At 50.4% G+C, this 25,216-nt stretch overlaps 2 protein-coding genes across 3 annotated transcripts in view; one reads left to right on the forward strand and one right to left on the reverse strand.

Moving 5' to 3' along the window:
- The window catches only part of AATF (apoptosis antagonizing transcription factor), a 37,141-nt gene extending 25,306 nt beyond the window's left edge, over window positions 1-11,835 (forward strand). The window contains exons 11-12 of the mRNA XM_058037795.1: window positions 2,652-2,723; window positions 11,372-11,835. Of these exons, the coding sequence (XP_057893778.1) occupies window positions 2,652-2,723; window positions 11,372-11,435 (136 nt within the window). The 3' untranslated portion in view covers window positions 11,436-11,835. The remainder of the gene's footprint in view (window positions 1-2,651; window positions 2,724-11,371) is intronic.
- A 2,873-nt stretch (window positions 11,836-14,708) lies between these two features.
- Window positions 14,709-25,216, reverse strand: part of ACACA (acetyl-CoA carboxylase alpha) — a 100,432-nt gene continuing 89,924 nt past the window's right edge. For both annotated transcript variants that reach the window (XM_058037794.1, XM_058037793.1), the window contains 4 exons: window positions 19,771-19,925; window positions 19,340-19,510; window positions 16,614-16,750; window positions 14,709-16,433 (listed from right to left, as the gene is read on the reverse strand). In XM_058037794.1, coding sequence (XP_057893777.1) covers window positions 16,307-16,433; window positions 16,614-16,750; window positions 19,340-19,510; window positions 19,771-19,925 — 590 coding nt within the window. In that variant the 3' untranslated portion in view covers window positions 14,709-16,306. The remainder of the gene's footprint in view (window positions 16,434-16,613; window positions 16,751-19,339; window positions 19,511-19,770; window positions 19,926-25,216) is intronic.

A 25,216-nucleotide genomic window follows, 5' to 3' on the forward strand; every position in this document is an offset into this window, starting at 1 on the left:
TCCTGGAATTAGAGCCTGCAATCAGTGGGGAATGCTGATGTTCCTGGAGCCTGGAATCAGTGGGGAATGCTGGTGTTCCTGGAATTAGAGCCTGGAATCAGTGGGGAGTGCTGGTGTTCCTGGAATTAGAGCCTGGAATCAGTGGGGAATGCTGATGTTCCTGGAGCCTGGAATCAGTGGGGAGTGCTGGTGTTCCTGGAATTAGAGCTTGGAATCAGTGGGGAATGCTGGTGTTCCTGGAATTAGAGCCTGGAATCAGTGGGGAATGCTGGTGTTCCTGGAATTAGAGCTTGGTGGATGCAGCCTGGCAGCATTGCCCCGCTCAGGGTCTGTGGAAACACCAGGGAAAGTTGCTCACATGTCCCTGAGCCTTTTGGGGCTGGAATTTCCAGAGACAGCCAGTAAACCCCTTTTGTGCAATTTGTGTTTCCTGACTGAGACGTGGGCAGCACCTCCCAGGGAAGATGTGCAGGAACACCCCAGGTAAATCTCTGTTTCTCCCCGAGTGCCAGCTGGAATTTGGTGTCAGGTCTCTCTTGGTAACTCACATCACAGCTCCCTCATGTCTGAGCCATTTCCCTCCTGGGTCACTCCCTGGGCTGAGCTCAGAGCTGGAATCTCCCTCGTGGGGAGGGAGGCAGCCCTGAGAGCAGGAGGTGTTTCCCTCTCTGAGCTCCCTGAGATCAGCATGATTTGTGGGGCAGGAGGGAGGATGCTGAAAAGCTGCTCTGCTTCCTGAAAAATCCAGCACATTAACCATCCTTTGTGAGTAAACTATAAATCCTGACTTGAGATGGCATCTGATGGAAAGTCACTGGAGTCAGGCTAGGTCTGGCCTGGCATAGCAATTTTTAAGATAGATGTCATAAGATAATTTATTGAAAGAGGGAAGAGCTACTTTGTTGGCCTGAAAAGCCTATAATTATTGACTATCAATATTCCTTTCTGTCAGCATCACACATAATTGGATATATTCAGGATTCAGTCAAAACTCCTGACACCATCACACAAGTGAGGCAGCCCCATGAAGCTGCAGGAGGGATGGGGAGCCTCTCCTGGTGTGCAGGCTGTGCCCCCAGCAGCCTTGGGGGAGCTGCTCTGACATCTCAGGTGCCTCTTTTTGCTTTTTAAATAAAAGTTCTGCTGACCCTGCAGGGAAAATAACAATAAAAGCAAGAAAGGCTCGTAGTGTGTGTTTGGGATTGAGGTGCAGTTGAGCTCCTGCATTTTTCAGAATTGGGCAGTGGAGCCCGAATGGGTTTGTAAATAGTTGGTGCTTTCACTGAGGGACTTGGTGTCACCCCAGACAGATCCCTGACCTCTGTTCTTCTCTAAAATTGGGACAGCAGTGCTTACATGGGGGACTTTGAGGTCCTGGAGAACCAAATATTTAATACCAAGTTTCATCTGTCTCCTTGATTCCTTTTTAGCAAAGCTTCAGTATTACAGCCTGTTTGGGTGCAGTGCAGGGGCTGAGGATGTTCAGGTGCTTCCAGAAGCAGTCAGTCTTCCCCTGGGCACGAGGGAAATTGGGGCATGGAGAGGGGAAATGAATTAATCCAAAAATCAAACTTCAGAGAGCTGCAGGTGGCTGTGGAGGAGGGATGTGTGCACACCTTTCTCCTGTCAGTGTTTGCTGAGCTCTGCTGCTGCAGGCTGGGGTGTCCTCCTCTGCACTAAGTGAAATATTTCCCATTGCATATGGAATATTCCCCATTGCACTGGGGTTTTCCAAAAGCAGCCAGCTGTGTGCAGACAGCTGGGGCTGAGTGGGCAGGAGTTCTGGGTGCCAGGCTGTGCCAGCAGAGCTGCAGCTCGTGCCTGCTCCTGGCTCCATCCCTGCCATGGCCATGCCAGGACAAGGCTGCAGGGTGCCCCTGTGTGAGCTGGGCACGGGGAGCCCTCTGGGCTCAGCATCCCCATAACTGCAGACAGCAGCAGGGCAGGGGTGGCAGAGTGATGCTGGGCAGATGCTGTGGAGTCCTGCTGCCTGCTGTTGGTCAGGCTCTGTAAATCACAGCAGCCTGGATGAACCCTCAGGCTGGGGCAGGCAGTGCTCACAGTGCCTGGGTTTGGAGTCCCCTGCCCTTGGACACTGGCTTTAAAACCTCCTCAGTGCCCTGTTCAATTTAATGTCAGATCTTTGAATGTAAATCATGAAACCCCTGCCCAGGGTGGCAGATGGAAGGGGGTTCTCTCTCTGGGCAGCTGCAGCAGTGTTTTGGTGGTGGGAACAGGCCCCATCTCTGCACAGCCCTTGTCCTGTCCCCTCCTTGCCTGGCTTTCCATGCTCCATGTGCAGTTACTCAGGGTGGGCATTCCCAGCTCTGGAAATGGCTCCAGAGTGGGATTTGCTGTCCCTGAGGGCTCTGCAGAGCACAGAGCAGGGCAGGAAGGGGTGCAGATGGATGCTGCAGTGGCAGGGAGGGGCTGTCTGTCTGTCTGTCTGTCTGTCTGGGGCTGCTGTCCTGTCCCTGGCTGGGATGAGAGAGGGTTTGCTCATTGTTCATTGTTCAGCAGAGGGGAGCAGGGGCATTGGCAGCTCCAGCTGGTGATTTCTGAGGGATCAGCCCCCAGGAGAGCCCTGCTGTCCCCTGGGCTGTCCCTGCCCAGCATTTGCTCCTCTGAGCCGTTCCTGATGCTCTCCCCAGGTTCCACGTCCACAGCAAGCTGGTGAGCTTCATGGCACCTATTGACCCCTGCACAATGAATGATGATGCCAGGTGAGTAAGAGATTCATTATGCTGCTCAAATGGCTCCATGACAGCGTGGTATTGACCTGTTCTTCAGCCTGTCACCCTCTCCAATCCTTCTTATCAGCTCCCCATTTGTCACTGGCATCACAGCCTGGGTGTCTTGGTCACATCTGTCCTGGCAGCCTGGCTGAGCCTTCACTCTGTAATTACTGTGGCACAAACCAGAAACTGTCATCATCTCAGCACCCAGGGTTTGATTCCTGCTTTAGAGCTCCTAATTTTAAATTAGTTTCAAATTAATTTCAAAAGTCCTAAATGCTGAAATTTCCCCATTTTGTGGAACCAGTTTGGGAATACACAGCTCAGCCACCTGGTGTCTTCAGGTGGAATCAGAGCTTAAAAAGAGCTTCCCTTCTAACAGAAATGGCAACTCCTGTGCTCTGGTTAATGTGCATTTTCTTAGCTCAGTTAATAACTGCAATAGTTCTCTCAAGATTCACTCAGGACTTTTATGTTGCTTGTGTTTATCTCTATTTAAAAAGTACAGAAGTTTATTGGAAGGCTGTAAGGTTTTAATGTGGTAATTAGTAAAGAAAACACCAAAGTGGAATTCTGTGCATGGTTTGCAGACAGCTCTCCCACATCCCCACCCATATTTCTCCAGCAATACTTTAAACCCAAATCTCCACAAGCTGAGCAGTTTGTGGGAAGGAGGTGGAATAATTTTTCCAGTGAATGGATGGAGAAAGCTTGAGAAACATCTTTCCCCTGGGTTGTGGAACATGTTTGTGCTTTGTGAGGGAGAGATGTCATTTGTCTGTTTGTGAAAAGGAAACCAAATACCTGCTGCCTTTTGGGGGATTGCAGGGACTTATGGATGAGGAGTTTTGTGTCCACAGCACCTGTGCTGTTTCATCTCTCTCTGAATTGCTTTACTCTGGGTTTTTTTCTCTCCTTTTTTTCCCTTTTCAAGTGAGAGCAAAGCCCAGCTGCTCTGATTTTTTTCAGTATTGTTTGGATCCTCTCACCACAAAAGGAAATGTGGTAGCTCCAAGCTGTTCCTCCAGCCATGCAGTCCTAATTGTAGCTGGAATTTCCCTCTGCTGTGATTTAGGACAATAATTTCATGTCCTGTTCCAGGTGGGAACAGATTCTTGCCTCCTCCTGGGTTTCAGGGTGGCCTCATGTGGTTCCCCTTTCTTGGACTTCCCTTGAAATAGGAATTTCCCATCATCAGGACGTGGCATCCTTCAGTGGCACCTCGTGCACAGAGCTGGGAGCAGGGCAAAAATGGGGCCCAGAGGGGTGATAGCCCCCATCTCACAGCCTTTGGTCAGAGATCCTTGGGGCAGGAGCCTCAGGGAGTTCCTGAAGCTGTCACACATCTTGGGGCTGAGGTTGAACCCAGAATTTCTGAGCAGCATTGCCCTGAAAGCCTCCTCTTTTAGGGGCTCAGCCATGGGCGTCTGCAGAGCTCTCGTGTGTAAATAAATAAATGTTTATTTATCCATGGGCAGGCTGAGGCTCAGGAGTGCCCCTGGGGTGTTCCCAGTGCTGGGGTGGCTCCAGTGCCCGGCCCAGGTGGGGTCTGTGTGTCCATTGGGGTTTATCCTGTCTGTCTGTCTGTCTGTCTGTAGCTGTGACACACACAGCCCCAGCTCTGCCCCTGTGAGCACTCCAAAGCCAGGGCTGGTGTCAGATGGCTGCAAACTCTGATGAACACCCTCATTTCACCTCTGGAGGACAGTGGCTTGCAGGGAGAGACATCCTCTAAGGACACAGATGTTTGGTCCCAACACCTTTATCTCCCCAGACAGCTCAGGTTATTGTGACAGGTGAAACAAGATTGTGCAAATATGCAACAGTGATCTAATCAGCTGGAACAACAGCAGTATTTTAACTGGCACTACCTTTTAACAGCATCATTAAGGGCTCTCATTACTCTTTTATTAGAGGCTCACTCTATTTCTTATCAGATTACAGAATGAACATAACTCATGGCACTGATTTGATCTCTGTTGAAGAGGATTACAGCTGTGCATTAGCTGGGATTGACATGGTTTGTAATTTGCTGTTGGTACCCAGGCTGGCAGTGTGACCCCTCCCCACAGCCCGGGGGGGAGGGCACCCACACATCATCATTAACCCTGGCACAGGGCTCTGAGCAGCCCAGGGGCCTCTCCTGCAGGAGGGACAGCAGGACACGAGGGACACGCTGCAGTTCCAGCTGGGGTGTGCAGGAATGGACCCCATTTTGTGCAGGCTGGGTGCTGTGACTGCTCACAGGGCTCTGAGGGTGAGGGGAGAGATGAGGAGCTGGCTCCGTGCTTCAGAGGGCTTGGTTTGTTGTTATATATATTATATTAAAACTATACTAAAAGAATAGAAGAAAGGACTTCATCAGAAGGCTGGCTAAGCTAAGAATAGAAAAAGAAAGAATGATCACAAAGGTTTGTGTCTGGACTCTGTCTGTGCCAACTGGACTGTGAATGGCCATTAATTAACAACAACCAACATGGGCCGATCACAGATGCACCTGTTGCATTCCACAGCAGCAGATAATCCATGTTTTATTTTGTTCCTGAGGCCTCTGAGCCTCTCAGGAGGACAAATCCTAAGGAAAGGATTTTCCATAAGAGATGTCTGTGACAGGGTTGTGCCTCAGCAGTGGATCTCGTTGGGGAGGAGGGATGTGCATCCTCTGTGAGCCAGATCAGAGGGGAGCAGAGGGGATCTGCTGGGGCTGTGTCAAACCAAGCAGTGTCCCCACAATGTGAGGTGGGAACCCCTTCCCTCAATGCCCCATCCGAGGGCAGGAAATGTCCCCCTGTCCCCAGGGCCCTGCTGGGAGCCTGAATTCACAGCCAGATCATCCAGCTGCCACTGAGCTCTGGATTAGAGCATCCAGACAGGCCTGTGCATTCTGTGCATTTTCCCAATCAGCATTCTCCCTTCAGTGCAGCTGCTTTGTCACAGCAAGCAGAGGGGGGTACGTAGCAGGAAATCCTGGTATTAAAAGATTAATTTACTTATATGACATAGGAGTTTAATAAAAAAAAAAAATTTAAAAAAAAGGTTGGTGAGATACCAGCCTTTAACTTGGCTCACTTTGTACTTGGGGTATTAAAACACCACGAGAGCAGATTAATGGAGGAATTTGGGCTCTGCGATTGTCAATCCAGGGTGTTCAGCAGCACAGAATTCCTGGGAGGAAGCAAAGCCCTTCCTGCAGGGAGAACTGAGCCAGCAGCTCGTGCTGCACGGCACAGACCCCAGGGACCCTGTTGGTGTGGGGAAAATGCATCCAGGTCTGCCCAGGAGGATGGAGAGGACGTCCTGCTTGGGAAATAAGGGGAGGGCAGGCTGGAACCAAAGGAAAAACCTTATCCTGTGAGACTGAACCTGCCTGGGGAGATCCTGAGGCACCACAGATTTGGAATCCCAGAATCCCAGCCCGGTTTGGTTGGGAGAGAGCTTCCAGCCCATCCAGGGCCATCACCACCTCCCTCTGTCCCAGGCTGCTCCAGCCCCAGTGCCCAACCTGGCCTTGGAGTTTCCTCTCCCTGTGCCTGATTTTATTCATGATCCCCCCAGCCTGGGGCTTGGTGAGCCCTGGAGGTGCAGAGTGGCACCCACGGCCCTCCCCAGGGCTTTGGGAAGGGCTGGGGCTGCAGCAGGGGCTGCTCAGCTGGATGTGACCCCGCTGGTGGCACTGGGTGCCCTGGGCTGTGTGTGACCCCACTGGTGGCACTGGGCTGAGTGTGACCCCACTGGTGGCACTGGGTGCACTGGGCTGAGTGTGACCCAGCTGGTGGCACTGGTGGCACTGGGCTGAGTGTGACCCCACTGGTGGCACTGGGTGCACCCCTCCTGTCCCCACAGCTGATGTTTGACATGTCTGGCAAACACACAGGAGCCTCTGCTATGGAAATTTCCCTCTTAAAGGGGGAAGAAAAAAAAAATAACCCGTTAAGGGCTGCGAGATGATTTGTCGCCTTTCCTTTGTGAGACAATTTGTCTTCTCCTGCACCAAATCTGTTATGGAGCAGGCAAGCTGTGAAAGGGGGAAATCGTCCTCGGAATATGAGGAGCACAAGGAATGGCTCCCTCTGCACAGGGCGCTCCCAGAGCCTGCCCTGCTCAAACACCCACCCAGGCAGCCTGGGAGGCAGCACTGATGGATGTTCTGGGGAAATGGGAGCTGCTGGGGGTGCCTGTGCTTGCTGGTGCTCTGCATCTCCCGTGCTTTGTGCTGCTGTGGGAATGGCACTGGCACCAAAACCAGGGTGGGAGAGGTTCCCCCTGTGCCCTATGGGTGTGGGAATGGCACTGGCATCAAAACCAGGGTGTGAGAGGCTCCCCCTGTGCCCCATGGGTGTGGGAATGGCACTGGGACCAAAACTAGGATGGGAGAGGCTCCCCTGTGCCCCATGGGTGTGGGAATGGCACTGGCACCAAAACCAGGGTGGGAGAGGCTCCCCTGTGCCCCATGGGTGTGGGAATGGCACTGGGACCAAAATCAAGGTGTGAGAGGCTCCCCTTGTGCCCCAGAGTGTGGGAATGGCACTGGCACCAAAATCAAGGTGTGAGAGGCTCCCCTGTGCCCCAGAGTGTGGGAATGGCACTGGCACCAAAGCCAGGCTGGGAGAGGCTCCCCTGTGCCCCATGGGTGTGGGAATGGCACTGGCACCAAAATCAAGGTGTGAGAGGCTCCCCCTGTGCCCCATGGGTGTGGGAATGGCACTGGCACCAAAACCAGGGTGGGAGAGGCTCCCCTGTGCCCCAGAGTGTGTGGGAATGGCACTGGCACCAAAACCGGGCTGGGAGAGGCTCCCTGTGCCCCAGAGTGTGTGGGAATGGCACTGGCACCAAAATCAAGGTGTGAGATGTTCCCCTTGTGCCCCAGAGTGTGCCTTGAGTCCGGGGCTGGGCAGGAGGTCAGTGAGTGCTGCAAACCAAGCTCCCCTGGAATTCCTCTTCCTTTCATTTCTTTTTTTAAAGGAAATGCTCATTTTTATTGAGACGTTTAAGGCTTCAGATTTGTTTTGTCGTCCCGGTACCTGCTGTGCTTGCTGGGCTCTTTAATCTGAGTTTCACACACTGGACAGAACATTTCAGAGAAGGGAGCACGTGGATCATCAGGTCCAGTTCTTCAGGGAATGATCCACGGATTGAACCCCACATGTGGTGTCAGCAGCCCCCTGCTCTGAGCCAACCTGGTACAAACAGAAAGTTTTCCAAGGAAAGCATCAGCCAGCTCCAGTTTCCACAGGGAGCTGTGTTCTCCACAGGTGCTTCTGTTCCATCTTTTCCAGGTTTTGTGAATTAAAAATTCATAGTTCCCAGTGGAGGATGGCAGTAGGGATAGGGGCTGTACTCATTTCAGTACTGCTTGTGGCATATTCTAAATTATCTTTTTTTTTTTTTTTTTGGGTAGAAGAAGAGAAGAAGTAAAAGGTACTTGGGAAAAGGCAGAGAAATTGGTTGGAGGGTGTTTTTACTGAAGAGCACAGCAGTGACTGGAGCACTATTGCTATTTTAATAAAAAAACACCCCCTAGAAACTGAATTTTCCCCCTTAGTATAGTTCTTCTACTGCTTTACAGAACTATATATTTCTATTTTAATAAATAGAAATAGATTTAATAAATATAAGTATATTTAATATATAGATATATACTTAATATATAAATATATTTATACAATATAAATATATTTATATAAAATTATAAGATAATGTATACATATAATTATATTATTTATTTTATATATTATTTTATTCTTACTTATTTTTATATAATATATTTATATATTTTATATTGTATAAAATATATATTATATATAATATATAAAATATTTTAATAATAAGTTTGTATATTTATTTCATATATAATGATATATATTTATATAAAAATAGTGTATGTATTTCTATTTATAAATATGTTTATATTTTTATATTTTTAAAAAGGGAATAACATGACTAATTCCACAGAGCAGCCCAGCACTGGCTGCTCCCATCCCATGTGCAGCTCATGTTTGGTGTCCCCTTGCAGTGTTTGGTGTCCCCTTGCAGTGTTTGCTGCTGCTGCAGGGGGGCACAGGAGATTCCTGGGGATCTGCTGAGAGTTTTTGGGATTTATATTTTGATGCTTGATGGAGATTTATGAAATGTGCTATTGATATTCTTCCAGGGCACTCCTTTCTCCCTGTTGTGCCTGTAAAATGTCTGTGCTAGCTACACCTGGGGCTTGGAGGGGCAAGAGCCACTCTCAGCACCTGGGCTGGCTGTAGCTGCTTTTATTTAAATTTTTTTAATGCTGTTGCTGACCTGGAAGCAGCACTGTCCAATGGGGAGGGACCATCCTCTGGAAGAGATGCATAAATAATTAAGCCAAGGTTCTCACACACACATGTTTTATGGCAAATGGCTGTGTGGCTCCTGATCATTTTTTCCAGAAACAGGTTTTATGATAATACAGTAAAAATATTAAATTAGAAAATGCCTCACTAAGGGTGATAAAACCTTACTACAGTGGAAATAGGTAATTATCCCCTCTGCAGCCTAAATGACAGTTTAAAAGAAATAAAAATGTTAGTGCTCATTACTTGCTTTTGTGGGTTGCAATAAAGGGTGAGTGAAATTTGAATGCAGGGGCTGTGCTGGGTGGGAGCTGTGCTCCATCCCTGCCCAGGTCCTTCCCAGCACAGGTGATTCCCTAAATGCCCTGTGCCAGCCCAGGTGCCCCTGGCTGCTCCAGGCCACTGCCCCAGGGCTGGCGTGTCATTGCTGTGGGGGGGGGAGAGAAATTTGATATTTTCTTAACCAAAATCCAAGTTCATTATGCATAGCCTTAAGGGGGCTGGAAGTATTAAAATGTGCACTTACCCTGGTGAATTGAGACACAGACAAGGTTAAACCTGGAGGATTGATGAGTTTTGCTCTCGGCATGGTTGAATCCTGCTGAGGGGAGAGGCTGCAGGAGAAAGGGAGCCTGGCTGATGAGGAGAGGGGGGGAAAGGGTTGGGGTGTTTGATATTTAATATTTGATTTTCACGGTGAAATGTTTGCCCTGTGTTTGGGTTACCTGATTGCTCTCCTTCTCTTGTCACTGTGCCAGGCTGGCTGTCCCTGCTGTGTCGTTTTCCAGAGGTTTCCATTGGGATTTTGCTCCATTCCTTTTCCCAATCCCATTCCTGGGAGGGCGAGGGAACCCCCAGGCCCCAAAATGTGCAGTTCCCATGTCAGTGCCAGCAAACACAGATTCCTCCCTGAGATCTCCCCAGGCCCTGCTTGCTTGAGAAACGGCTGCTGATTTAAAATCTGTGGGATTGGAGCAAACCTGCATCCATCCCTGAACTCCTGCGCCCACAGAGAGCACCAAACCCACAGAAATGAGGATGCAAACCCCAGGAGTCCTCCCAGGGGTTCTCCCCCAGTGGGAAAGGCTGCAGAGCTGCACTTTTGGGGTTTGGCTGCTCGTGGGGCAGGCACAGAAGCTTTGCTCTCTTGCAGTCGTTCCCTGGGGTCCCCCAAATTGTGCACGTTGGTTTTCAGCTCCCTGACATTGCTGGGTCTGGAAAAAGGAATGAATGGGGAAGGAGAAAGGCCTGGAGAGAGGACAGGGATTTCCTCAGATTTCCCCAGATCCCTTAGGGTGGTTTTGGGGAAGGTTTGAGGCTGTTCCCTGTGGGCAGGACCAGATTCTGTCTGTCCGTCCTGCCCTGCTGGCCCTGAGATTCCATTCCTGCCCTTCCTCCTGGGGAGGTTTCTCTGCCATCACTGAGAAAAATGGAATTCCTCCTTTGGAAATGACAGAAAACCCTCCCATGGAGGTGTCTGCAAGCAAAACCAGGCCCAGACCCAAATATTGCTGTGATGGAAGGGAAAATCCCACTGTGTGCCCAACGCTCCCCTCTGTGTGTGCAGCCACGAGGCTTTAGGAGCTGCAGACAGAGGAAATGCAGCTCTTCCCTCCATGCCAGAAATGCAGACAGAGGAAATGCAGCTCTTCCCTCCATCCCAGAAATGCAGACAGAGGAAATGCAGCTCTTCCCTCCATGCCCAGAAATGCAGACAGAGGAAATGCAGCTCTTCCCTCCATGCCCAGAAATTCCTGCTTTATGAACATCCCTCCTTTCTCCCAGCTCACGTTCTCTGCCTCTAAAATTAAAGATAAATAACACCAGCCTACTTTTCTTTTTTAATTTTTTTTTAAAGGGAAATTTGCTCCTGTTATCAGAATTGCTGCACATGGGATATTAATTGGAATCTTGTTGCTGGGTCATTTTCATTGTTTTTCAAGTACTGTCCAAGAAAATGTATGAAAACTAAATTACAGCCCCACGTTGGCTGTGTGATTGAATCCTCCTCACGGCCCAAACATCCTATTAAAATATTCAATCTTGTTTTCTTACTTGAAGAGCCTGTCTGTAAAGGGCAAACTTATAGAAACCCTCATTCTCTGGAGATCCAATATCCAGGCACACTGCAATATTTCCATATTTCTGCCCTGCATGGGATTGGGCTCACACCTCTGCCGGTATTTATTAATAAAGATTTTCAAATGCATTTTTAATTACACCATTGCTTTGCTGAAGGAGTGGAGGGTTTGTGGCAGCTTTTTGGTTCCATTTTGACCTTGGAAAGTGACTTTTCCCTCTCCCTTTTTTCCCCAGGACGGAGCTGTACCGGTCTCTGTTTGGAAAAGTCACAAAGGGAGAAGAAGCAGAGCAGAATTAGGAGCTGGGATTGAGCTCCTGGTGTCACAAAAAAAGAAGAAGCAGAGCAGAATTAGGGGCTGGATTGAGCTGCTGTGTTCTCCTGCCCTCAGCTGCTCCCTCAGGCTGCCCAGCCTCAGAATCTCTGTGGTCAGAACGACCCCAAGATGCCTTAGAAAGTCTCTTTTCCCAGCCTGGCAGTCAAAGGAGGAGTCAGAATTCTTCTGTTCTGGTTTTTAAGGTTGTTTATTTTCTGTTATCTATAAAATTCTTTCCCTGGCTGCTGAGGTCTGTCCAGCAGGTCAGACAGAGGCACATTGACTGCCCTCAGAGGCAGTCTTGTCTTTTGTACTAAAAACTATGTGTATTTTATTTACAATAATTTTCCAATAACATTATTTACAGTAATTTCCCAATACCTATCACCTGTGTTAGACAGTGTGTTCCTACCTTAAACCAATCCAAAAGCGCCACCATCACCCAGAACATGGAGGCCAGGAAAAAGGAGCAAGAAGGACAAAGCACACCCAAATTCCTCCATGTTGGGGACTCCAAGCCTCCATTCCAAAAACCCCAGAATTCTACTTTTTTAGTAGAATGAATAGTGAGTGACAACTAATTATTATTCTGCTTAAACTCTCCTGACTTGTGCAGAGCTGGTGATTTGCTCCATGGGTCAGAATCAAAGGCAGAGGGGTCCAGGAGCAGAGCCAGCTCTCTGCATTCTCTGCTTTGTCCCTAAAACCCTTCTGAAGGAGGTTTTTCCCTTCCCTTTGTGGCTGTGATGTTAAAGGGGAACAGAACCACTCTCCCTGTGATAACTTCTCGGTGTTGTTGGAGCAGATAAGAGTGCGAGCCGCGCTGAGCAGAGCTCTGGAATTCACTTATCAGCCTTGCAGCAGCCTCTGCCATCCCTGCCCTGCCTCCACCTGGGCTGGGGACACGGGGACAGGCTGGGGGACACAGGGACACAGGGACAGAGGGGGACAGACGGCCCCGCTGCAGGGCTGACCTTGCTGCAGAGGCAGCGCTGATTGGGCAGGAAAAGGGATCCACACAGTGCCTGGTGAGGAGATGCTGCAGGAAAAGGGATCCACACACTCCTGGTGTGGAGATGCTGCAGGAAAAGGGCAGGAAAAAGGCAGGAAAAGGGATCCACACAGTGCCTGGTGTGGAGATGCTGCAGGAAAAGGGATCCACACACTCCTGGTGAGGAGATGCTGCAGGAAAAGGGATCCACACAGTGCCTGGTGAGGAGATGCTGCAGGAAAAGGGATCCACACACTCCTGGTGTGGAGATGCTGCAGGAAAAGGGCAGGAAAAGGGATCCACACAGTGCCTGGTGTGCAGTGCTGCAGGAAAAGGGCAGGAGGAAAAGGGATTCACACACTGCCTGGTGTGGAGATGCTGCAGGAAAAGGGATCCACACACTGCCTGGTGTGGAGATGCTGCAGGAAAAAGGATTCACACACTCCTGGTGTGGAAGTCCTGCAGGAAAAGGGCAGGAAAAAGGAAAAGGGATTCCTACACTGCCTGGTGTGGGGGTGCTGCTGGCAAAGGGCAGCCCCGAGGGGCTCTGGCATTGTGGCACACCAGGAGCAGAGGGGACAGTGCCTCCCCAAAAACTCCAACAGATTATTTTGGAGCTGCTTTACCCCCGGTGTCCCCAGGTGATGGTGATGGTGTCCAGCACGGGCACAGCTCCCTGGGCACACAGAAAGGACCAGGGTGATTTCCACCAAGTTTTCCTAAAGCCGCCAATTAACAGCAAGTGAGATCTTCCCTTCCTTCCCCCCCCCACAACAGAATATTAATTCTTTATTAATTCATGATCCAGCTGCTAATTAGTACCTCCACAAACGGGCATTGCACCTTGGCAGAGCACTGGAGGTGTTTTGGGGATGGGCTGTGCACAGGGAGGGACAGAGGCTTGTGTTAATCCTCTCCCCCCAGCCCCGCCACAGCGAAGAATTTCAACTTTCAGACAAACAACTTCATTTACAAGTGTGTCTCTAATTAGCTGCAGAATTAGTAAAGCAGAGTTTTCCCCCCATAGATCGGCCAGGGCCCCGGGGGAGGCTCTGGAATGGAGAGAATCGCATTTCCAATTATTTTGTTGAATTGCTAATTTAGTTATTGTGCCTGGCGTAATTGTGATGGGTATTGGGTGTGCAATTCAATTTGTTTTAAATATTTGTGGGAAGGCTGATCAGTAATGGAGCTGACCTATTTCATGGCCCAAATTGAGAGAAGAGACTAAAACAAAAAACAGCTACAAAGCCCCAGTTTGTCTCAGTTTTTATTTTGATGTCTCTCATCCCTCTTAAGACTGTTGATGCAACAAAAGGTTTACATTAAAAGATGATGGCACTTTGATCTTGGGCTTTGGAGAGCTTACAGCTTTGGTATGTCTTTTCTTGGCATTTTAATATGGAGATATTTTAGGCTAAAGAGTTTTAAACGTGATGCTGGAGTTCATTGGGTTCTGTCCCCTCACCACCCCCCAAATTTTAACTGCTGTGATTCTGGTTTGAGAAATGTGAAAAACCAACTGCTGGAGTTGTGGTGGCTCATGTGGGCACCTTTAAATCTCACCTTTCATGGGACACCTCCAAAGGTGTTTGTGCATCAGCTCCCAGGGACATCCTTGATTTAAAGTCCTGCTGGGCCTTTCCTGCTGAGCAGGGCACAAATGAGGCAGGAAAAGGCCTCCAAGATCATCCAGTGCAGCCATCCCTGCCCAAAAACAGCCCTGCAAGAGGGTCCCAGAGTTCTCCCACCTCAGCAGCAGCCATGGGGGTTTGGGGTTTTCTCCCTGCCTGTCCCATTGACTGTGATGTTGAAGATGGGAATGGGGAGAGGCCACCATGGGGATGGGGCAGAGCTGGGGGATGAGCTGGGACTCAGGGCAGGGCACAGCTGGCCTGGGGGGTCCCACAGAGCCCTCTGTGCAGTCCTGGCCTCAGGCAAAGCTCAGCTCCCCCGGCCAGGGGTGACAGATTGCACTCACAGCAGCAGCAGAGCTGTAATTCATTCTTTTTATTAAAAGAAATTGAGGTAAGTGAAATACTTCAGCACCAGCGAGAACCGTTCGTACCCAGGGGGCTCCCCCCACCCGGTGACCCCCCCACACCCCCCTGGGGACATCTCGGGTGCTGCTGCCACAGCCCCAGCAGGCCCAGAGCCCCCAGGGCACCGCCAGACCCCGGTGCCACCCCAGGGATGCTCTGGGGCCCGGCCTGAGCCGGCGCTGTAACACTGCAGTGGGGGCTGCTGGTGGGCACAGGGACCCTGCAAGGGGCACTCTGGTGGCACCACCAGGGGGTCCTGGGGACAGGGAGAGCCCGCCCGTCCCGGTCCTGCCTGGCTGACACATTCTCTGTCTGTGTGTCCTGCTGCAGCCCGCCCTGGCGAAAGCAAAAGCGTCTTTGGGGCTTGTTCAGGGGGCTCTAGTGGAAAAAAAAAATCTCTTGAATCAAATTAGGGTTCTTAACTATTAAGAAAAAGCAAGTCCTGCGGGTGGCCGAGCTCTGCTGGCCACGGGCAGGGGAGCAGCGGCCCCGGGCTGGCACCTCCAGTCACTGGCAGCACTGGCAGAAGGGCTGCATTGCACTTCAGGAGCAAACAGGGACAGGGGAGAGGCACTGGCAGCATCACTGATCCGTTCTCTCCTCAAACAGCCCTTCTGTACCACGCTTCTGTCCTGCAGCCCTTCCTGCTGGACTAAGGAGGGGCTGTGAAGTCTGAAATTGCTCCAGGACCATCACTGGTGAGCCCGGAGAGCCCAGCCCTGTGCAGGAGCTGTGTGAGGGCTGGGCTGTGCTTCCCTCCAGCACTGCAGCTTCTCGGAGCTTTCATTACATAAAAAACATGTACAAAGAGCTTGGGGATCTGGGCTGGCCTGGGGGGACCTGGGCAGCTGCCACAGCTTCCTGCACTCAGCTGCCACCCAGTTCTTCCTGACCATTGCCCCCAGGTACCAAACCCAACATTTGTCACATTCCAGGTGAGAGTGGCCCCTCCCAGCCATGCCCAGGCAGCTCTGGGGCAGGGCAGGATGATGGAGAAAGCTCTCCTCAGACCCTCAGACTGAGATTTCCTTCTGCACTTCCAGCCCCACTGGGGCATTTGGCTCTGTCCCTTCTCCTGCCTCGCCTCAGCTGCCTGGAGCTGCCCACAGGGAGGGATGGGCACTGTTAGCCCTGAAAACATCAGGGGAGGGAGAGCAGAAACGCTGCGCAGCTGCACTTTGGTCTCTTGTGCCCCCTCCCAGAAGGGCCTTTCACAAAATTCACAGCCTGCTCTAAAGGACTTGGGCACAAAGGCAAAGCCACGGGGGTACAGCCCCCAAAATCCTGCCCCCCAACACCCTTCACAGCCCTGGGGAGCCTCCTGGGGGCACGGCCGCAGCAGCTAAAGGCTGGTTTTCCTCTACCTAGGAGACAGGACAGACGTGGGACACACAAATCAAATCACCACTGGCAGAGGGTGACACACGAATCACCGGTGACAGAGGGGAGGGCACGGGGGGACATTGGCACTTGTCAGCACGGAGCTGCCGCCGGGCAGGGGAGCAGGGGAGGAGGGCAGGGGGTCCCTGCAGGGGCAGGGTGTCCCTGGAAGGACAGGAGGGACAGGGGTGTCCCTGCAGGCCCTGCCGCGCCAAGGCCTCGCGGTTCCGGAGCGCCCAGCCCCGCTCGGAGCAATAAATAAGGTACAGGAGGCCGGGGGGCTCCGTCCCGCTCGTGTTTGTACCTTTGCCTCGTGTCCCTGCCAAGGACACGCTCCCTCTGCTCCGGAACAGTCCAGGTGTCCCTGCAGCAGCTCCCGGAGCCTCCCGAGCACACCAAGGGCAGTTCCCACCCCGGGCAGGGCCGGGAGCAGCCCCGGCTCTTACGTGGAGGAGGGAGAGTCCATTGTGGAGAGGATCCGCACCACCTCGGCCCGCTGCGTGGGGGACATGTGCTGGGTCATGTGCACGATGGAATCCATGGCAACCTCGGGGTTGGCCTGCACCAGGCTGTGGAGAGCACAGAGGGGAGAGTGAGGCAGATCCAGAGCCCCCAGCAGCGATGCCAGGGGGACGGAGCGTGGGGCTGGGAGTGGGCACAGCCCTGGGAGCTCCCTCAGGACCCTGCTGGGCCGGGGAATCCTCAGTGTGTGCCCACTCTGCTGCCAGCCAGCTCCCCTCCCTGCTCACCTCCTGATCTGCTTGAGCACATAATCCCTGGAGATGTATTTGATGTTCTCCTCCACCACCGAGCGAACGCCCTCCTCCTCCGTCAGCTGCTTCTCCAGCCACTCCACCAGGTCCTTGTTGCTGTCCCACAGGTAGGCCTGTCAAAATGCCACAGCTCAGCCTGCACCCAGCCCTGCCACTGCCCACATTCACCCCACAAACACACCCAACAATCAGCACGAGGTCAAGGATTACCCATTTCTTTTGCATCCCGCCATAAATGTGACGGAAGGGGACCAAGGATGTACTTGGTCAGTGCTGCAGGGAACGAGCTGCAGCTGTCCCAGATAAATCCCAGTCTCCCTGGTTATCAGCTCCCCAAATTCTGGTGGAACGTGGCTGACCTGACATGCAGCTGCTCTGGGGATTGTCCCAGTGCTAAATCATCAGCAGGCTGGAGTGCCTGGACCCTCAGCCACGACCCCCTTTGTGCCTTTCACAAGATCATTTCACCTGATATTTGCTAGATAGTTGGCTGTGTAATAACTCAGGAGAGTGTAAGCCCCTAACAGCCTTCTCTCCTCTCCTCTCATTTTCTTTACAAATCATTTAAGAATCGTTTTGTTAATGGTTTCCGGAAAAGCAAGTACTGCCATTAGCACTCATTCATATTTATGTCATTTTATTTGGGTAATTAAACACAAAGCTCCTCATTTAAAGGTGCACTATCCTTCTCTGTTATCACTAACCAAGTCAAAGGCAGAATGACAATGAGCTGGGGGTGGTGACACCGTGGTGGCACCTCTGGGACACAGAGCCAGGAGTCACAGAGTCATTGGGGCTGGAAAAACCTTCAGGGTCATTGAGTCCAACCATTCCCCACACTGCCCGGGCCACCACTGACCGTGTCCCCAAGTGCCACATCCACAGGGATTTCAAATCCCTCCTCCAGGGACGGGGACTCAGCACTGCCCTGGGCAGCTGTGCCAGGGAGGAATTTCCTTTTCCATGCAGGAATTTCCTTTCCAAGGAGGAATTTTCCCAATATCCCACCCAGACCTCCCCTGGCCCAGCCTGGGGCTGCTCCCTCTCCCCTGTCCCTGTTCCCTGGCTGTCCCCTCCTGTCAGGAGCTGTGCACAGGGGACACCTCCCACTGTCCCAGCCCTGCCCAGCCTGTCCTGGGCACTGCCAGGGATGCAGGGGCAGCCCCAGCAGCTCTGGGCACCTGTGCCAGGGCCTGCCCACCCTCCCAGGGAGGAATTTTGGTGTCAGAGCCCATCCCAGCCCCTGACACACTTCAGAAACCCCAGGATTATTTCATTTCCTTTCACTTGATGTCTCTGATTGTCTCAGCCCGGTGATGTCACTTCAAGATTTTGCTTATTTCATTGTTTCTCTCCTTATTAAGGTTTGGAACTCGGAGTTCTGCTCCCTGCCTGTGCCCCTGGCAGGCAGCAAACAGTCCCTGCATACAAAGGCAGCTTCCAGGGAAGGGGGGAAAGCCCAGCCCGGGAAGCTGCAGCACAGCCCCAGACCTGTGGAAAGCTCCATTTACCCAAGAATCCCAAAGCTTTTCGTTTAGGAGAATATTTAATACTCTTATTAATCATTTTTAATCCGTTTGCTTTTAATTAAGAAACAGCATGATGCTTCCCTATCAACATATGCCAGGGAGCAGATTAATTGTGGCTTAAGATAACTCTCCTTGATTGGTGTAATGTATTAGCTAACGAGCTGCCTGCTTTTGGAGAGCTCAGGCTCTACCTTGGAAAGGCTGCTGCCCTCCAGAGAACATCCCCCCTTCCCTGGAACCCCTGCGTGTTGGGGACTTCAAAAACAGAGTGGAAAAAAATAGAATTAAAATATAAAACACTGAAATTTACAATATAAAGTAAAATAAATAAAATAAAGTAAAATAAATAAAGTAACAAAGTAAAATAAAGTAACATAAAGTAAAATAAAATGAAACAAATAAATAAACAAATGAAATAAAATGAAATAAAGTAATATAGAAACAAAGGAGAATTAAATAAATACATAAAACTAAGCAATATAAAAAAATTAGATTAAATAAAACAGAATAGAATAAAATAGAAAAAATAGAGAAATAAAGTAGAATAATATAGAAAACGTATAAAAAATAGAATAAAATAGAAAAAATATAAGAATATAATAACATAGAATAAAATAGAATAATAGAATAAAATAGAATAAAATAAAATAGAATTAAATAGAATAGAATGAAATATAGAAATATAGAAAAAGTATAATAAAATAAAATGGAATAAAATAGAAAAAATATAAGAATAGAATAAAATAGAATAAAATACAGAACAGTAGAATAGAATAAAATAGAATAGAATAAAATATAATAAAATATAGAAGAGAATAGAATAAAATAGAATAGAATATAGAATAGAATGAAATTAGAATGGAATGAAAATGGAAGGGAATGGAATGGAATGGAATGGAATGGAACGGAACGGAACAGAACAGAACAGAACAGAATAGAATAGAATAGAATAGAATAGAATAGAATAGAATAGAATAGAATAGAATAGAATAGAATAGAATGAAAAAATAAAATAAAATAAAATAATAAATAAAATAAAATAAAATAAAATAAAATAAAATAAAATAAAATAACATAAAATAAAATAAAATAGAATAGGCGCTGGCAGGGGCTCAGGGTGGGCAATGCCCCCAGCCCTGGCAGGACAGCTGGGTGCCCCCAGCCCACACCCACCTTCACCGTGCCCTCCGCCTCGACGAACCAGCGGCGCAGCATGGCCTGGATCTGCCCGTCCGTCAGCTCGGGGTTGGCCTCGTGGATCTTGCTCTTCACGGCCTCCTCCAGCAGCAGCCGCCGCAGCCGCCAGTAGAAAAACGTGCGCGAGGTTTTCCAGTCCAGGACGTCCTGCCCGCGGCACGGGGACGGCAGTCAGGGACGGGGCAGGAGCGGACACAGCTCGTTCCCAAATTAAAACCCAGCTGGCACTCGATGGAGACTCCCCGGGGACCCCACCCCGTCCCATCTGGGATGCCAGGCGCTCCACAGGGCCCTGGAGGGTCTGCTCCATGCCCGTCCCCACGGAAGCTGCAGGACACCGGGAGCTGTCCGTGGTGATGGAGGCCCTGGCTCCAGCCCCGTCCCCAGGGAAGCCGCGGGACACTCACGGTTATGGCTCCTTTCTCCTGCATCCTGCCGGGGGTGTCGTGCAGGTCAGCGAACTGCATGGCCACCTGCTGGTAGATGGGCACCAGGAACTCCTCCCTCTCCTTCAGCTTGGCCTCCAGCTCCTTCCTGTCAGCCGGGCTCAGCTCGGGGGTGCCTGAAAACACACACACATCAGAATCCAGGGATACCTGAAACCACACACAGCTCAGACCCTGGGATAGCTCAGGGTACCCAAAACCACACACACATCAGAATCCAGGGATACCTGAAATCACACACAGCTCAGACCCTGGGATAGCTCAGGGTACCCAAAACCACACACACATCAGAATCCAGGGATACCTGAAATCACACACAGATCAGACCCTGGGATAGCTCAGGGTACCCAAAATCATACACAGATCAGAATCCAGGGATACCTGAAATCACACACAGATCAGACCCTGGGGAAGCTCAAACCACACACAGCTCAGACCCTGGGATAGCTCAGGGTACCCAAAATCACACACACATCAGAATCCAGGGATACCTGAAACCACACACATCAGACCCTGGGGAAGCTCAAACCACACACAGCTCAGACCCTGGGGAAGCTCAGGGGTGCAGCTCCAGAGCTTGGGAAAGCCAAAGGCCAAGCCCCGGAGCATCAGCTCCCAGCAGTGCCCAGCAAATCCCTGCTCCAGCCCAGATTCTGTGCCACAGAGACTCGGACGAGGGCTCTGAGGGTGTTTTCACCATGGAAACTCTGCTCCATTTAAATGCCAACCATCTAAGCCATCAATTAAGTGACATTTACAGGGCTTACTCCTAAAAGAGAATAATGTCCCAACACTGCTGCTCATTTAGCAGGAAACACAGAGCATGGCACGCCACCTCCACCACTGCAAGCTCTCCTTTAGGAGAACTCCCAGGGGCTCTGCAATCACAGCAGGCACCAGAGCATCCCCAAGCCCACAAACCCAGCTCAACAGAAGCAGAAGCTCTACAGAAACCCCAGGAGGGACCAGCCTCACCCAGTGCACAATCCAAGGCTGGAATCCACTGCCACTGGGCCCAAAGGGGCTCACAGAGGGTGATCAGACAAATCCATGCAAGGAGATTCCAGCACAGGCTCCCGAGCATGAGTTCGGGTATTAACCTGTGCTCAGGAAGCCTCTAAACCACAGCTGGGAGCTGGGACAGCATCCTGGGGGCTCCATCCCAGGATGCTGCTGCTCCTTCCACGCCTCATTCCCACAGGCACGATAATCCAAGGCTGCTGGACCAAAGGGAGGAGCTGCCCAGGGGTCTGAGCACCCCAGGGCCTGCTCAAAAGCCCTTATATGTATGATTTCAGTGCCTCTCACACACCCCATACATGTATGATTTCAGTACCTGCTCACACACCCATATATGTATGATTTCAGTGCCTGCTCACACACCCATATATGTTATTATTTCAGTACCTGCTCACACACTCCATATTTGTATTTTTCCAAGGCACAAGCCCTCCAGACAGAGATCCTTGCCAAGGAAGGAATGTTTTCCCTGTGCCCACCAATACAAATGTTACCTAACCCTTCAGATGTGAGTAAGAAGGTGTTAATTAAGAGAAGCTCCCCTTGTAACCTTCGGAATAAAAAATTATCTGTATTTATCCCGGCTGAAGGCCCAGGCTCCCTGGTTTCAATGGCGGCACTCGGGGCAGCCCTGCTGGTGAATTCCAGCCCCTGCCACCGAGTCCACCCAGGCAGGCCCAGTAATGATTTAGGTGAGATTAACAAATATGTCAATGTCTATTTTCTGCTTAATTTAAAAGCAGCGTCTATAAAGATTTTTGACTTCTGAACCCTGTTCTCCTGGAAGAAAGAAGGTAACAATGAGGAGGGGGGATAAAGAGTGATTATCCCATCATCGATCGTTTGTCAGGAGCATTTCTTATTCACTGCACCATTGTAAAAAGCTAAGCTCTCGATCAATCCCGTAAGCCCCCTGTACAATTAAATATCTTGGAATGGTTTTCTTTCTTTCCTAGTCAGATCTCGAGGCCTCGGGGTTTTTCAGAAAGCCTGGTATTTATTTATTTATTTATTTATTAAGGTAAAAAAAAAATAATAAAAGGGAAAAAAAGAAGTCTCCTTCCACAAATCTTATCCTGGCAAGGAGAGGGGAGTTAAAATATGGGATTCCTTTGCTCTAGAGGTACTTGACAGTTAATGAAACTGTTAAAGTTTAAATCATAGGAGCATTATAGACCTCTAGGTATGGATTGGCTGCTAATCAATAGGGAAACAAAAGGAGCAGTGCTCCAGACAGCCCCATTCCATGGGGACAGAGCTGGCACACAGGTGGGGCAGCACCAGGGACAGGAGTGACCCTCCTGGTGTGGCAGGGAGCACAGGGAATGGCACCTTTCCCATGGAATGCAGCTTCTCTGGCACCATAGCTCTGGATGGGGCTGGGAATCATCTCAGCTCTGCTGCAACACCCCCAGAGCCCCCCATGGCAGGAGCACCCAGCACCTCCTGGTACCACAAGCCTTGCTCTGTTCTCTTTTAATCAGCAGCAGAACCACCTTAACCAGGCTGGAAAGGTGCCCTGGGGAAGCAGCAGCCTGGGGTCCCACCTCACTCCACACCTGCAGCAGCAGCCTCACACCTGAACCTCACCTCCTCTGCTTCTGCCTTCAGCAAAACAGTGCCAGACACAGATTTATTCTCTCCTGTGAGGGTGGGAGGCACAGGGTGCCCAGAGCAGCCGGGGCTGTCCTGGATCCCTGGCAGTGCCCAAGCCAGGCTGGATAGAGCTTGGAGCACCTGGGATAATGGAGGGTGTCCCTGATGGGCTTTAGGGCTCCTTCCAAGCCATCCTGGGACTCCAGGAAATTCAGCAAAAATGCCAAAGGTGTCCAGGCTGCCCAGAAACTCCCCCAGCCCAGAGGGGAGAGGGAAGGTCACAGGGAGCCACTCACGTGCCCTGAGAGACAGGCGTTTTGGGATTGTCTCTTGTTTCTTTAAATGAGACAGGCTGTAATTGCTTCACTAAATATTCAGCAGGATTTATGTCAGAAAGGTGCAGCATGAACAGCCAGTGAAGGTCACACCAGCCCGTGGCACAGGCTGCAAATATCCCTGCACAGATCCCGGTGCTTCCCACCCTGCCCTTCCCTCCCTTTGCTGCTCAGGTCCCCTTTCCCAGCACCTCAAGTGTGGCAGGGACACAATTCCAATAAAATTCCAACCCCAGCCCCTCTGGGAGGATATCCCAGTGCCAAGGAGGGGCTGAGAGAAAGCAGGGCTTGCTCTGGGAGCCTGTGAGTGTGAATGAACACCAATTTAAATGCAGCAGCACCTGAAACCAGCATCACCCACAAAACCAAGTTACAACCTGTGTTTATCCAGCACCCCATGAGAGATGGGATCAGAGGAGCAGTGTTCCTCCCAGGTTTTCCTGAAAAACTGGCAGTGAGGGTCAGTTCTGGTCCTGCACCCCAAAACGTTCATTTCCAGAGAGGAACTGCTGTGCTGAAGTGGAGCTGAGTGGTGAATATTTGAATGTTCACTCATTATTTGGAAACGTAAAGGCAGTTTGGATACTCAAGTAAGGTGTGAACCAAGCCCCAGCAGCACAGACTGACTGCCCTAGGAAATGAAATAAATGAAATAAATGAAACCAGAGGTGCATTCAGCACACAGAACACCTGACAGGACCAGCAAGGACATTCCCACTGGCACAACGTGCATCAGGTGATGGCTGGATGCTGCCTTTTCCCTACAAGAAACATGGAAATGCGATAGCCAGCCTTGCTGTAACTGGAGCCACTCTGCCATTCCTCTCACCCACATTCCACCCCATTTTTGCACCCATTTCCCTGCACCTCTGACACAGAATCTGTGCAGTGACGCTCATTTTCACGATGTGTTTTAGTCTAACTGTAATAAAACAATAAAATTGAGTCTCTGTATTTTAAACTGTGGCCCAGGGCTTGCAGGCTGCCCCGCTGCCACATTTCTGGGTGACCCCTGCACACCTGTGGGATGTCCCTGCCCACGTGGGGCCATGCCCTGGGCCAGGGCCACCCTGTCTCCCCTCGCTGGAGCAGCCCAACCCTGAGTGACACTTTAATAAACCACGGGGGCTAATCAACATTTCAGCAACGCTGCTGCAGAATTGATAATGAACAGATTTGTGTCAAATGATTCAGCATCTCCCCAAGCACCACGTCCAGCCCCGGCGCGGGCCGGGGGAGAGCAGCTCGCGGTGCTGCTCCCCAGAGCTGCGGGCAGGATGACAGCCACTCAGGGGTTAAAGAGAGGCAGTGAACCCCCAGCTAATGAGTAAGAATTCAGCAGGCAGTGTAAGATAAATGGAGCTTTCTCTGCTTCTGCTGGAGTCAGCATGAACCGCGGCCCTGCGGCTTGTTTGTGGCAAATGGAGTGCGCGAAATATCAAAGGGCAGTGATCCAGAAGAAGACCGACTTTGACAAATTTTAAATTGGCCAGAAAGAAAACCGGCAAAAAAAAAAAAAAATAAAAAAGGAAAAAAAAAAAAGAAAAAAAAATTATGCAATTCAGTGTGTCCTGCAATCCTGGCTCTGCTGCTCTGGTATGGAATTAGTGGCAAAACAACAGCGATGATCAGGCGGTGCTGGCAGCAATTACATCCATCTCAGGGAGATGCTTATCAGTGACTGAAGCTTTTAGAGCTCTCCCTGTGTACAGTTGTAAGTGACTCGCTCTTGTGTTGCAGTCATTTTAATTAAAGTGTATGGAGTTTGCTGGGAGTAATTACCCTGTAGAGGAACAGGGGGGAAAAACCCTGATCAGGCTCCCACCTCACATGGAGCTGGGTCTGTGGGGCTGTTGGCAGAAACTCTCCCATCTTTGCCCTTGTGGGTTTTTTCAGTGTCCCAGAGGATTCAGGGGTGTCCTGCAGCCACAGAGGGGAGTGAAGGTGATGCTCTGTTCCCTCTCCCTGCAGTCCTGAGCTGGGTCCCCATGGTTTGGGGTGGTCGCTGTCCCTTTGCTCGTAAAGGGACACTCAAATCTGACAGAGGCCAAAAGTGAGGTTTGCTGAAAATAACCTCCTTTTTGCAGCTGCAGACTTTTGAACTGGGATTTAAGTCATGGAATAACAGAATGGTTTGAGTTGAAAAGGACTTTAAAGATCATTTAACTGGACACCTTCCACCATCCCAGGGCACCCCTCACCCTTCACCCGTTACTATTTCTCGAGGCATATCAGGAGGATTGTTTTGTATATAAATAGTTGCCCTGCCATAAATTAAAAAAAAAAAAACCCAAATAATAAAATGTAACTGCAGCAATAGCCAGGATTTATCAGTCATTTGCAGAACACTTTTCCTCCTGAAGGATCCCAAAAGGCTTTATAAACTCAAGCCATACCCACATGGCACGCTTCTCCCTCCACTGAAATGTAGTCAATTTTGGAGGTAAAAGGAGGCT

This window comes from Melospiza georgiana, chromosome 19, assembly GCF_028018845.1.
Source record: "Melospiza georgiana isolate bMelGeo1 chromosome 19, bMelGeo1.pri, whole genome shotgun sequence".
Taxonomy (NCBI): Eukaryota; Metazoa; Chordata; class Aves; order Passeriformes; family Passerellidae; genus Melospiza; species Melospiza georgiana.